The sequence below is a fragment of the Dreissena polymorpha genome, chromosome 12, assembly GCF_020536995.1.
Source record: "Dreissena polymorpha isolate Duluth1 chromosome 12, UMN_Dpol_1.0, whole genome shotgun sequence".
NCBI classification, from domain to species: Eukaryota; Metazoa; Mollusca; class Bivalvia; order Myida; family Dreissenidae; genus Dreissena; species Dreissena polymorpha.
Window position 1 is genome coordinate 53,183,922 of NC_068366.1, and position 12,398 is coordinate 53,196,319.

Sequence of the window (12,398 nt, forward strand, 5' to 3'; positions counted from 1 at the left end):
ATATATTGACAAGGATCACTGTATAAGGCTATCAAATTGATGGGATTTTGACGCATATTAATGAGTCAATTTATAATTGTAAATAGATATTGCAAAACCTTGTTGGTGTGAGATTTAGGAGTGAAACAGTTATACAATTACAATATTTTTAACTATGTATTGATTTCAACCTTCTTAAAATGTATAAAGATGTAAATTTTAATAGCTTAGGAGAGAAACAGTCATAAATTACAATATTTGTAGGTATTGAATAAATTACAATATTTGTAGGTATTGATTTTAACTTGCTTAAAATGTATAAAGATGTAAGGTCTAATAGCTTAGGAGAGAAACAGTCATACATTACAATATTCGTAGGTATGTATTGATTTCAACCTACTTAAAATGTATAAAGATGTAAGCAATACTAGTTGTTCTCCTCTGTATTGTCTAACTGACCATGCTAGTTGTGCTGTCAAATCCAACTGGTAATAACATTAATTGGTTTCCTTAATGGGCAATATTCAATAAAGATGCATAATAATTACAGGTTACCTAATGTTGATGTCACATTTATATTATGATAACAAAAATTTACAACTCTGGCAATGTCTGTATGTGCTTCTAGCTTGATGAAGCCAAGAGACCTGAAGACCACAAAAAGGAGGACCCGTCCAACCAACCAGACGTCAAGTCTGAAGAGAACGCTATCGAGATGACAGATGATATTGATGCCAAGGTGCAAGATCTGGAAGACGTGGACAAACAGGACGATGATGACGAGGATAATGAAGGTAAAGTAATTTAAAAAATAACAAGCAAATGTAGATTAAAACTTCCTCACCTAAATGACAGACGATTGGTGTAATTTAATCTTGCCCAGACACTCATTAATTAATATATTGATGAAAACCATCCCAAAACAAATGCATATTTTGCCATTAAAATACTTGCTTAGCAGTAATGTCCTTTATATAAGTGGACCCTTGTCTAAATACTATAAGGCCTGACATATCAGCCACTTTCTTGAAAAACTGGTCTTTAATGCAAGTGCTTAAAGATTTCTCGATTAGAGATTATATAGCCTGTGCAATCTACACAAGCTAATCAGGGACGACCCTTTCTGTTTTTATGAAATTTTTATTTAAAGAAAGTCGTCCATTAGCCTGTGCATACTGCACTGGCTAATCTGGGATGACACTTTACACACATGCATTTAGACCAGTTTTCCCAGAACAAGGCTCTTATCTTCTTGGTACTGACAGGTGATGAGGAGGAGATAGACAAGCAGCTGGGGGACCTGGGTGATCAGGATGCAGAGAAGCTTGATGAACAGATGTGGGGCAGTGACCAGGAGGAGGAGGAAGAGCACTCTGAGGTTGGTAGGGTAGTGTAGGTTACACATGATTGATATCGCATGTGTTGCTTTTTTTTACACTGCTAATGTTTTGAGTTTGTTAGATTAAACAATACAGATGTAGATCAATAATTTAGATTAAAAAGGGGTGGCACGATTTACCCAAATACACTCAAAATACCCAATATACGCTCGAAATACCCTAACCTGCCAAAATGATGAGTATTTGATAGAGCTCACACGGGTCAAAAATATTCTTCGGGTCGGCGGGTCAAAATTTAAATACCTGAGAAAATTCGGGTCGGGTCAAATAATACATAAGTTAATTAAAATAAAACTGAATTGATTGTGATAGCATGTTTTAGCGTTCTTAAATATTCAACTGTTTGTCAAGTATATTGTTGAGAATATTATAATTTTAATTGTTGTGATTTAATTAATTATGAATGAAATACTTAACTGCATATAACTATTAGGTTTACACAACGTTGTTGAACTTAATCAATAAATGTTAGTATTACTTGAAATAGCGATCAAAAGTGCATGTATAGGAAAAACAACCCGTCAAGCAGAAAAAGCTTGTCTTATTTTGAGGAGCGAAGCCATAATAACTTTCACTGCAAGCTCTAACTGCCTTTTCTACGTTGAAGTGGATATATTTTATAATACATGTTTCTTTATTTTTCAACGTCGCCATTTTGGGATGTGAATAACAAATGAAACTCGACGTTAATGCTTTTGGTGCGTCACTTCTATTCATTTATGACTATTTGTAATAACAACACTGCTTAATATAAAGGATGTTATTTAATTCACTTGTTTAAAAGAGATGATCTGACTACACGTTTAACATGTAATTTTGTTCTTCGTAGCTTGCGACCCAAACCGGTATCGTTCGCAAAAACTTTGACCCGGATCCGCGGGTATTTTTTTACCCGCAGGTTTGGGTTTTTTTCGGGTACCCATTTGAGCACTAGTATTTGGGTATTTTGAGCGTATTTGGGTAAATCGTGCTGCCCGTTAAAAAAGCCTAGATAAAAACTATTTCCACAAACATCAAAAATCTTCATGCACTATTTTTTAACCAGGTTTTTAACCAGGTTTTCCGAAGGAAAAAACTGGTTATTAGATTGGCGAATGCGGGCGGGCTGGCGGGCTGGCTGGCTGGCGGGCTGGCTGGCTGGCTGGCGGGCTGGCGGGCTGGCGGAATAAGCTTGTCCGGGCCATAACTATGTCGTTCATTGTCAGATTTTAAAATCATTTGGCACATTTGTTCACCATCATTGGACGGTGTGTCGCGCGAAATAATTACGTCGATATCTCCAAGGTCAAGGTCACACTTTGAGTTCAAAGGTCAAAAATGGCCATAAATGAGCTTGTCCGAGCCATAACTATGTCGTTCATCGTCAGATTTTAAAATCATTTGGCACATTTGTTCACCATCATTGGACGGTGTGTCGCGCGAAATAATTACGTCGATATCTCCAAGGTCAAGGTCACACTTTGAGTTCAAAGGTCAAAAATGGCCATAAATGAGCTTGTCCTGGCCATAACTATGTCATTCATTGTGAGATTTTAAAATCATTTGGCACATTTGTTCACCATCATGGGACGGTGTGTCCCACGAAAGATTCACGTCAATATCTCCAATGTCAAGGTCGCCACGACTAAAAATAGATTTAAAAAAAAAAAAAAAACTTACAAAGGGGGTTAATTTTTTTTGGTCATTTCAAAAGTTCAGTTTGAGTTTTCTCCCTTTATCAGATTTTTTTTTCACAATGAAAACCTGGTTTTGTGACAATTTTGTCCCTTGTTTACCTGTATGTCTCAGGTGAGCGACCCAGGACCTTTACTCCCTCTGGTTCTTTTTAAAGTAAAACAAGCATATGAAAGCTGATGAGATAATGATATTTTGGGAAAAATGAGAATTGTTACAATGGAAAATTAACCCTTTTCCACTCAGAAGCAAGTTAATGAAAATTAACCCTTTTAGCAAAGTTTAAAGAATTGTTGAAACAAAAGTCTTTAATTTATGTAATTTTCTTATGGACTAAAAATGCTTCAAGGTGCATATATTAGTGGTAAAGGGCTTAACTCAATTGTTCTGTTCAGGAAAAGAAGGAGGAGACTGGTCCTGGTGATGGAAAACAGAGCGAGTCAGAACTTGTTGCCAAGGACGACAATGTTAACAAGTCTGCAGCAGACAACACTGATGACAGACAGCAGACGGATGAGCAGGAGGAGGAGGAGGAAGAGAAGGAACGAAAGCCACACAACCTTGATATGGATCAGGTAAGCAAATACATATGGATGCTTTGAAAATTTTGTCAAGGGAAGTTGTCACAACCTTAATGTATTATTTAAAAATAATAATTCCAGGGATGGCAACAAAAAACAAAATTTGGAATTCCAATATGAATTCATTGAAGTATTTCATATTTTGACAAATGTTGTCATGCTATGCGCTGAAAAGCTTATTTTAGGGAATTTATATATGCATTGTGAGCTTGATAATATACTGCTGTTGACACTATTTGATTAACAGTAATAGCAAACTGTTTTCAATGCCTCAAAAGGGTGATAGGTCAAGTTTGACACTTTTCCTGCATACTTAGGTGGACTACGACGATGACCAAGTTGATCCGTATCACGGGAAGCAGGAGGAGCAGCAAGCACCTGATGATCTGGATCTGCCTGATGACCTTAACCTTGATGACGCTGAGGACCAGGAAGGGAAGGACGAGGAGTCTGCTGTGGATGATGGCACTGGTGAGTTTGTATTAACATGAGAGACATATACATTAATATGTATAAGGGGTATTCCACTACGACCCGATTCCCCACGATTTGTCCCTATTTCTAATATTTTGAGGTCTGGGACATTCGTAGCTCAATTGGCGAAGGTCCTGACTCATTGATAGCAAGTCCTGGGCCGGTCGTAAGTGATTCCTGCAACTCGTGAGCACCCGAAAAATCGAAGCCAGATTTTAAACGTGTTTAAAATTTGGCCTGGACTTCCAAGACTGAAGATTCCAAGACCAAGATTCTTGCGATTTTTGATCAATATCAATAGATATTCTGCTAAGCCATCTGACCCTAGTTTTAATAGCTTAATTACGTTACCTGATATCATATGCTTACTTATTCCGATAGGATCGTAATTTATCCGGAATTTTTCTTCCGAGGTATCCCACACTTTTCAGAAACCCGTCAGGTAGGACAGAGCGGTCACATAGTGCTGTGTAGCCGCACAACCAAAACGGGACATTACCCAGAATTCACTCTTATTCCGGATGGCGATATTCAAAGGCCGACATTTTGTTATAAACTTAATTGTTGCTTCTGTTTCGCTGGATTCTTCTGTTTAACAGAATAGAGAAGTTTTTGTATTGCGTTAAAACATTCTCCGTATATATATTCGTGTATTTCTGTATCGTTTTGTGTATTTGTTTGTTTGTTCAAGGCAAAGTATGCCTCAAACACGTGGCTCATGTGGACACATAAGGGCAGCATGGGACAACCATGGTAGCTGCCTGTCGTGTGCAGGATGTACCCAGGATAACTGCTGCCCTTTCTGTGTGCATTGGTCTGCAGATACCTGGGCCATCAAGCGTCGACCCTTCAAGAGTCGTGGACGCAACAAGAATAGTTCAGATCAAAGTAGGGAAAGTTTCGTGTGTCGGGACTTTTCACCACACGATCTTTACCATACTCCACCAGTAGCTGCCAGACATCGGTCCCTACCCCGTGACGACACCGGACAAAATTTGCCCGGTCCGTTCATCTGGAATGACCAGTTGAATGACTCGGCATCAGATCAACGTAGGAAAAGTTCCGTGTGTCGGGACTTTTCACCACACGATCTTGACCATATGCCACCAGTAGCTGCCAGGCATCGGTCCCTACCCCGTGACGACACTGGACAAAATTTGCCCGGTCCGTTCATCGGGAATGACCAGTTGACCGGTCCGGAGACTTCACCGGTCCGGTCACCGGTCATGCTATGACCGGTCAACCGGTCACTGACCGGTCCGGTCACCGGTCATGCTATGACCGGTCACCGGTCATTGACTGGTCCGGTCACCGGTCATTGACCGGTCGGGTCACCGGTCATGTAATGACCGATTCGGTCACCGGGTTTCGGTCTGTGCCACAGACCGTTCCGGTCACCGTAGATGTTGACACTACCTTGTCAGTACTCCACAAAGGTAGATGCAGCCGCGTTTCTACTGTGAGTCACAGACGTAAACGTGTAGTGTCTGATGTTTCCAACTACTCCTCCACCTCGGGCTCGTCATCGTATGACTCATCGTCTACTTCAAATAGCCCTCATCATTAACGGAGGGGACGTCGTTCACGCTCACCGAGTGTTTCTCGGCGTAGATTGCCTCGTAAAGAGCGATCACGCCAGCGCTCGGGGAGACGTTTGATCAGGAAACATCATTCCCAGCGCCGCCGAACAGTGTCTCGGCGTCGCAGGGATAAGGGACATAGACCTTCCTCTATTAGGGGCTCTCGGACTCCTAGGTCCCCTAGTCGATCCTTCTCTGAGGAATCTATTGACACCCTTCCACGTGTGTCGGCCTCTATTTTGGCCTCAACACACACTTCAGCCGTTCCTACAACCACTGAGCATAATTTGTATTCAAACACTAGTTTGCATACATATCAGGCTCAAGGTACAGGGGTTAATCTAACCACTTCGGCTGCGTTTTCAGCCCCACGGGTCTCTTTCACATTGCATAGAAGTATACCCCGGGCTGCCGCTACACCATCAAATCCCAATACTTTGTGGATCCAACAGTCGCCGGGAATCTTTGTCCCTTTTTCGACTGATCCTTTACCAGCGACCTCTGGTATTCAAAGTGAGTCTGCTGACTTGATCTCTGAGAGACCTAACTCACCAGCTATATCTTTGATGGTGCCGGAAAACGATTCTTTCATGATAGAAGCGAATGAATCTATTATTCCTTCTCCTATATCCACCGGTTTCAATCAATCCAATGCTCCCGCAGATGGTTCGATTGAGGCGGGTTTGGAGTCTAATGAGGCCGAACTTTATTATTTGGCCTCCATCAATCAGGTATACGAACTTATGTTCAATACCTTAGATGAGGACTTCTGCCCCCGCCTTTCCTTGTCTCTCACAGGATTTGCAGTTACCGTTACAGAACAGGTAGCACCTAGACGAGAGCCCGGCAGGATAAGTAAGTCTACTTCCCGAGTGGATCTACGCCTTCCTATTGGCTCTTCCACAATGGCTGTTTTCCAGTCACTTGAACCAGCCAATAAGCCTTCGCCATCTCCATGGAAAGCCCCTAAGGAGCTGACGGAGTCTAAACAGATGGACGGCGGGAAAAGTTATAAGGCCCCGGTACCCGACCCTGCTACCGGTTTGGACCTTTCCAAACTTCCGGTTCCTGATGCTGACATTAGTAAGCTGTCACTTACAATGCCTTCATCATCTACCCATACATCAGTTCCTCTTTCCCTGTTGGAAAATTGGGAGCTGAGAGAACGCCGTTCCATAGGTCTGGCTAACCAGCTAGATCTCATGGCAGCCACAGCCTTAGACTTGGTTTGGGAGCTCTCTGATTCAATCCCAGAGGAGCTCCGAGCCTTGTTGATACATCTTTCACGTACTACGCAGTGTTTATCTCACAATGCTGCGTCTTCTTTGTCTGAGATGTTAAGGCTTCGGAGAGACCTCATCCTCTCTTCCTTGCCCAATAATTTCCTTTTGGAAACAGGCGTAAACTCCCTTCGAACTGCTCCACTAACAGCAGAGTCTCTTTTCGGAGGGAGGATACAGTCGGCACTTACTGCTGATCGTGAAGATCAGATACATGCCTCCTTAGCTAGGAGCAACTCTGGCCAGCGCACTGTGGTTTTTAAGCGCCCTGCTTCTAAGCCCCCAGGAGCCCCACCGGCCAAGAACGCTAAAAGGGACAGTTTCCCTACTAAGCGTCCGTCTGCTCCACGTCAGACCACAAATAGGCCTCCTTTTCAGAACAGAACAACTTCCTATCGGAAGCCTTCTGTAAAACAAAATTGGAGTAAGGGCAAACCCAATGCGGACAAGAAGTCATTTAATCCTTCTTCCGGCAAGGGTGGACCTCCTAAAGGTCAGCCCTAGGTCATACCCCTTTCTACCGCCACAACCTCTGATGCCGGAGGTACCAGTCGGGGCCAGACTTATGCACTTCACAAATCAATGGCTCCAAATAACTTCGGACGCGTGGGTTCATTCTCTTGTCACACAAGGCCTCACTTTTCAATTCGAAAAAAGGCCCCCACTCTCTCGTGTCCCAAAAGATCTGGTATCTTCGCATCCACAACTTCCAGACTCCATTCTCGGACTCCTGGAAAAACAGGCGGTAGAAATGGTTCACGACCCTTGTTCTCCAGGATTTTACAGTCGCCTTTTCCTTGTTCAAAAGAAAAGCGGCTCCTGGAGACCAGTCATAGACTTAAAAGTGTTCAACACACTTCTAGTCAAACCTACTTTCAAGATGGAGACTCCTGCCTTCATTCGGCGCTCCATCAAACCCATGCAATGGGGGGTTTCCTTGGACCTGGAAGATGCATACTTCCATGTTCCTATCCATCCCAACTACCGGAAGTACCTGCGCTTCTCCTTTCGAGGCCAGGTCTACCAGTTTCGGGTGATGCCCTTTGGATTGGCCACGGCTGCACGAGTTTTCACCAAACTCATGGCCGCAGTGAGCGCACACCTCCGATTACACGGGGTTCAACTGCTTCAGTATTTCGACGATTGGCTCTTACACCAGCTCGATCGTCAACTGCTTCTGCTACACCTAGAGTTCTCTTGGAAGGAGCTCCTCTCTTTAGGACTCCTTCTCAATGTAGCCAAGTCAGACCTCATTCCCTCTCAGGATTTCATATTCGTGGGAATGAATTTTCTGACCCACATCAATCGGGTCAGGGTCTCACCGCAATGTATATCAGACCTCCTTTTGAAGGTCAGATGGGTGCTGTCCCAATCTCATATCACAGCTCAAGATTTCCTCTCACTCAACGGTATCCTGAGCTCTGTAGCAGACTTCGTGCAGTTGGGACGTCTCTTCCTACGTCCTCTTCAGCACTATCTCTCAGCTCGATGGAAATGGTCTCCAGACAATCTGCTTACACAGATTCCCATCCTTCCGTCCTTAGTCCCCCACCTTCAATGGTGGCTAGACGAGGAGACCCTGTTGGCAGGAGTACCGCTTCTTCCCCCGCAACCGTCTTTACTTCTCATAACGGATGCGAGCATGGAAGGTTGGTGGGTTCACCTGGAACCCCGCAGCCTGACATTATCAGGATTGTGGTCTCCTCAGGAGTCTCTCCTGCACATAAACAATCTCGAAATGCGAGCAGTCTTTCTAGCTGTTTCTCAATTCCAATCACATCTTCGGGACTCCTGTGTGATGGTATCGACAGACAACACATCAGTCGTGGCTTACATCCAGAAACAGGGCGGGACACACTCTCACTCCCTGTATCTGGAAACAATGAAATTACTTGTTCTTTGCAAGAGCCTAAACGTCTCTCTCTTGTCCAAACACATACCAGGTCGTCTCAACGCCCTGGTGGACGGTTTGTCTCGCAAACACCAGTTACTTCCATCGGAGTGGACACTTCATCAGGAAGTGGCCAATCAGATATTCCTCACATTCGGTTATCCACTGGTCGACCTGTTTGCGACCAGAGACAACCACAGACTTCCTCTGTATGTGAGTCCAGTGTACGAACCAGCAGCGTGGGCGGTAGACGCGCTTTCGTTCGATTGGGATCAACTGGACGCTTACGCTTATCCCCCACCCATTCTAATTCCCCAAATCTTAGGGAAAATCAGGGTGAGCTCTTGCCGGATCCTCCTGATAGCCCCTTGGTGGCCCAGGAGATCCTGGTTCAACGATCTTCTCGGTCTCCTGTGCGAATTTCCCAGGGAACTCCCGCACAGGTCAGATCTCCTATCTCAGAGAGGCAGACTTCACATGGATCCAGACATGTTCCACTTACACGTCTGGCCGTTATCAGGCAATCCCTGCAGAAGAAACGCTTTTCTGTCAGGGCTTCAACACTCGTTGCCTCTGCAAGGAGAAAGTCCACCAGAGCAGTCTATGATGCTCGCTGGAAATTCTTCTCTAATTGGTGAGTTCGAGGGAAAATTGATCCCCTCAATCCCTCTGCTAGACGCATAGCGGATTTTCTAATCTATCTCTTTGATGATAAGAAACTTTCTCTTAGCTCCATCAAAGGATACAGATCTGTGCTTTCGCATACCTTGGCTTTTCGTAAGTCATCACAAGTCTGTGCTGACCCAGCCATTTCGGAACTGATCCGAGCCATGGAACTTAAACGTCCTGTGTCTCGTTCTCTTACCCCCAAATGGGATTTGGCTTGTGTTCTTGGATCGCATATTAAAGCTCCCTATGAACCCCTTAATCAGGCTTCTTTACAGTTCCTAACCTGGAAGACCGTTTTCCTTCTCACCATGGCTTCATCCAAACGTAGAAGTGAAATTCATGCTCTTTCTATCGAAGAAAGCCATCTTCGTTTTGATTCCTCCGATGGCTCTGTCACCTTGTTGTGTCAGCCAGGATTCCTTGCTAAAAATCAACTTCCCTCTATGGCTTCTAAACCCTTCAAGGTCCCAAGTCTTTCTAGAACTTGTGGTAATGAAGATGAAGATAGACTCCTCTGTCCTGTCAGGTCTTTGAAGTTCTATCTTAGTAGAGTTAAGTCTATTCGAGGTTCTCGTAAGAGACTCTTCATTCCCTTAAAAGGGGGGGGGCGATGTGTCTGCGGCTTCTATTTCCCGTTGGGTAGCCTCGACTATAAAAAGGGCTTACTCTTCTCTTTCTTCAAGGGATTCATCCCTTTTAAAGATTAGACCGCATGAATTACGAGCAATGTCGGCTTCGTGGGCATATATTAATCATACCCCACTCTCTGACGTGCTTCAAGCTGCTTTCTGGAGGAATCAGACTACTTTTTCATCTTTTTATCTTCGTTCTCTGGAGTGCCAACAGGACAACTTGTATTTGTTGGGCCACCTTGTGGTTGCACAAACGGTAGTTTCTTCTACGGCATAGGTATATTACGCTTATCCGTGAATTAAGTAATACCGTAATAACGAAGATTAGCTGAGAACCCGAGATATGGGTTCCGCTGTGATGGGGAGATTTTCGCAAACCTTCCCGCCTCAGCTGCAAATTCAGCATATGATATCAGGTAACGTAATTAAGCTATTAAAACAAATTTTTCTAGTAAAATTCATTTTAATTAGTAATTACTTACCTGATATCGGTAAGTCCCACCTCCCACCCCACTCTTCGTCTAATATTTCATATTTTTTTATTGGAATAAGAGTGGATTCTGGGTAATGTCCCGTTTTGGTTGTGCGGCTACACGGCACTATGTGACCGCTCTGTCCTACCTGAAGGGTTTCTGAAAAGTGTGGGATTCCTCGGACGAAAAATTCCGGATTAATTACGATCCTATCGGAATAAGTAAGCATATGATATCAGGTAAGTAATTACTAATTAAAATGAATTTTACTAGAAAAATTTGTTTTTATGCCCCCCTTCGAAGAAGAGGGGGTATATTGCTTTGCTCATGTCGGTCGGTAGGTGGTTGTCAGACGATAACTCAAGAACGCTTGGGCCTAGGATCATGAAACTTCATAGGTACATTGATCATGACTCGCACATGGTCACTAGGTCAAAGGTCAAGGTCACGGTGACCCAAAATAGTAAAATGGTTTTTGAATGATAACTCAAGAACCCATACGTCTAGGATCATGAAACTTCATGGGTAGATTGATCATGACTCTCAGATGGCCCCTATTGATTTTGAGGTTACTAGGTCAAAGGTCAAGGTCACGGTGACCCGAAATAGTAAAATGGTTTCCGGATGATAACTCAAGAATGCATACGCCTAGGATCATGAAACTTCATGGGTAGATTGATCATGACTCGCAGATGACCCCTATTGATTTTGAGGTCACTAGGTCAAAGGTTCAGGTCACGGTGACCCGAAATAGTAAAATGGTTTTCGGATGATAACTCAAGAACGCATATGCCTAGGATCATGAAGCTTCACAGGTAGATTGATCATGACTCGCAGATGACCCCTATTGATTTTGAGGTCACAAGGTCAAAGGTCAAGGTCACGGTGACCCGAACTAGTAAAATGATTTTCGGATGATAACTCAAGAACGCTTTTGCCTAGGATCATGACACTTCATAGGTACATTGATCGTGACTCACAGATGACCCCTATTGATTTTCAGGTCACTAGGTCAAAGGTCAAGGTCACAGTGACAAAAAACGTATTCACACAATGGTTGCCACTACAACGGACAGCCCATATGGGGGGCATGCATGTTTTACAAACAGCCCTTGTTTTGTATGTGCTAACAAACATAGTGTTTTTATCCCCGCCGAAAAAAAAAATCGGAGGGGATATAGTAATTGGTCCCGTCCGTCTGTCCGTCTTTGTCCAGAGCATAACTCCAAATCTATTCAATGGATTTACTTTAAACTTAGAATATAAACAGATGGCAACTAGGAGAAGTGCAGTGACCAAGAACCATAACTCTATCTACCATAATTACTCAATGTTTTCGGACACTCTAAGTTTTCGGACACCCCCTTTTTTAGCAAAAATAATTATTTTTCGTGACTCTTAATTTTTGGACACACGAGTTTTCATCCATAATTAATGTCACTAAGTTTTCTGACAGTACCTTTTTACAGCGTTATTTTAACAAATTTCGGTCCTGTTTTCGATATCTAATGACACTTCGATCATGGGGTTTTACAACCAGATTAACATCATAAAACATGGCAGGTGCATGCCTAAGGGCAACGGACCATTACATTTGCGTTATTGAGTAAATAACCTTGTAAACTGGTATTAAACAATGGTTTCGCCCGATACCTTAAGCGTTATGACCAGGGGTAGCGCCAATTAAAAGTTCAATTATCTACCGCAATGGTACTACCCCTTCTCAGTAAAATGACTGTGACAAATAACAAACACTTCAACGTGT

General features: G+C 43.3%; 1 protein-coding gene across 1 annotated transcript in view; it reads left to right on the forward strand.

The window, feature by feature from the left end:
• Positions 1–12,398, forward strand: part of LOC127852812 (midasin-like) — a 98,169-nt gene that overhangs the window by 41,316 nt on the left and 44,455 nt on the right. Inside the window, exons 24-27 of the mRNA XM_052386802.1 lie at positions 608–773; positions 1,245–1,357; positions 3,449–3,628; positions 3,952–4,105. Of these exons, the coding sequence (XP_052242762.1) occupies positions 608–773; positions 1,245–1,357; positions 3,449–3,628; positions 3,952–4,105 (613 nt within the window). The remainder of the gene's footprint in view (positions 1–607; positions 774–1,244; positions 1,358–3,448; positions 3,629–3,951; positions 4,106–12,398) is intronic.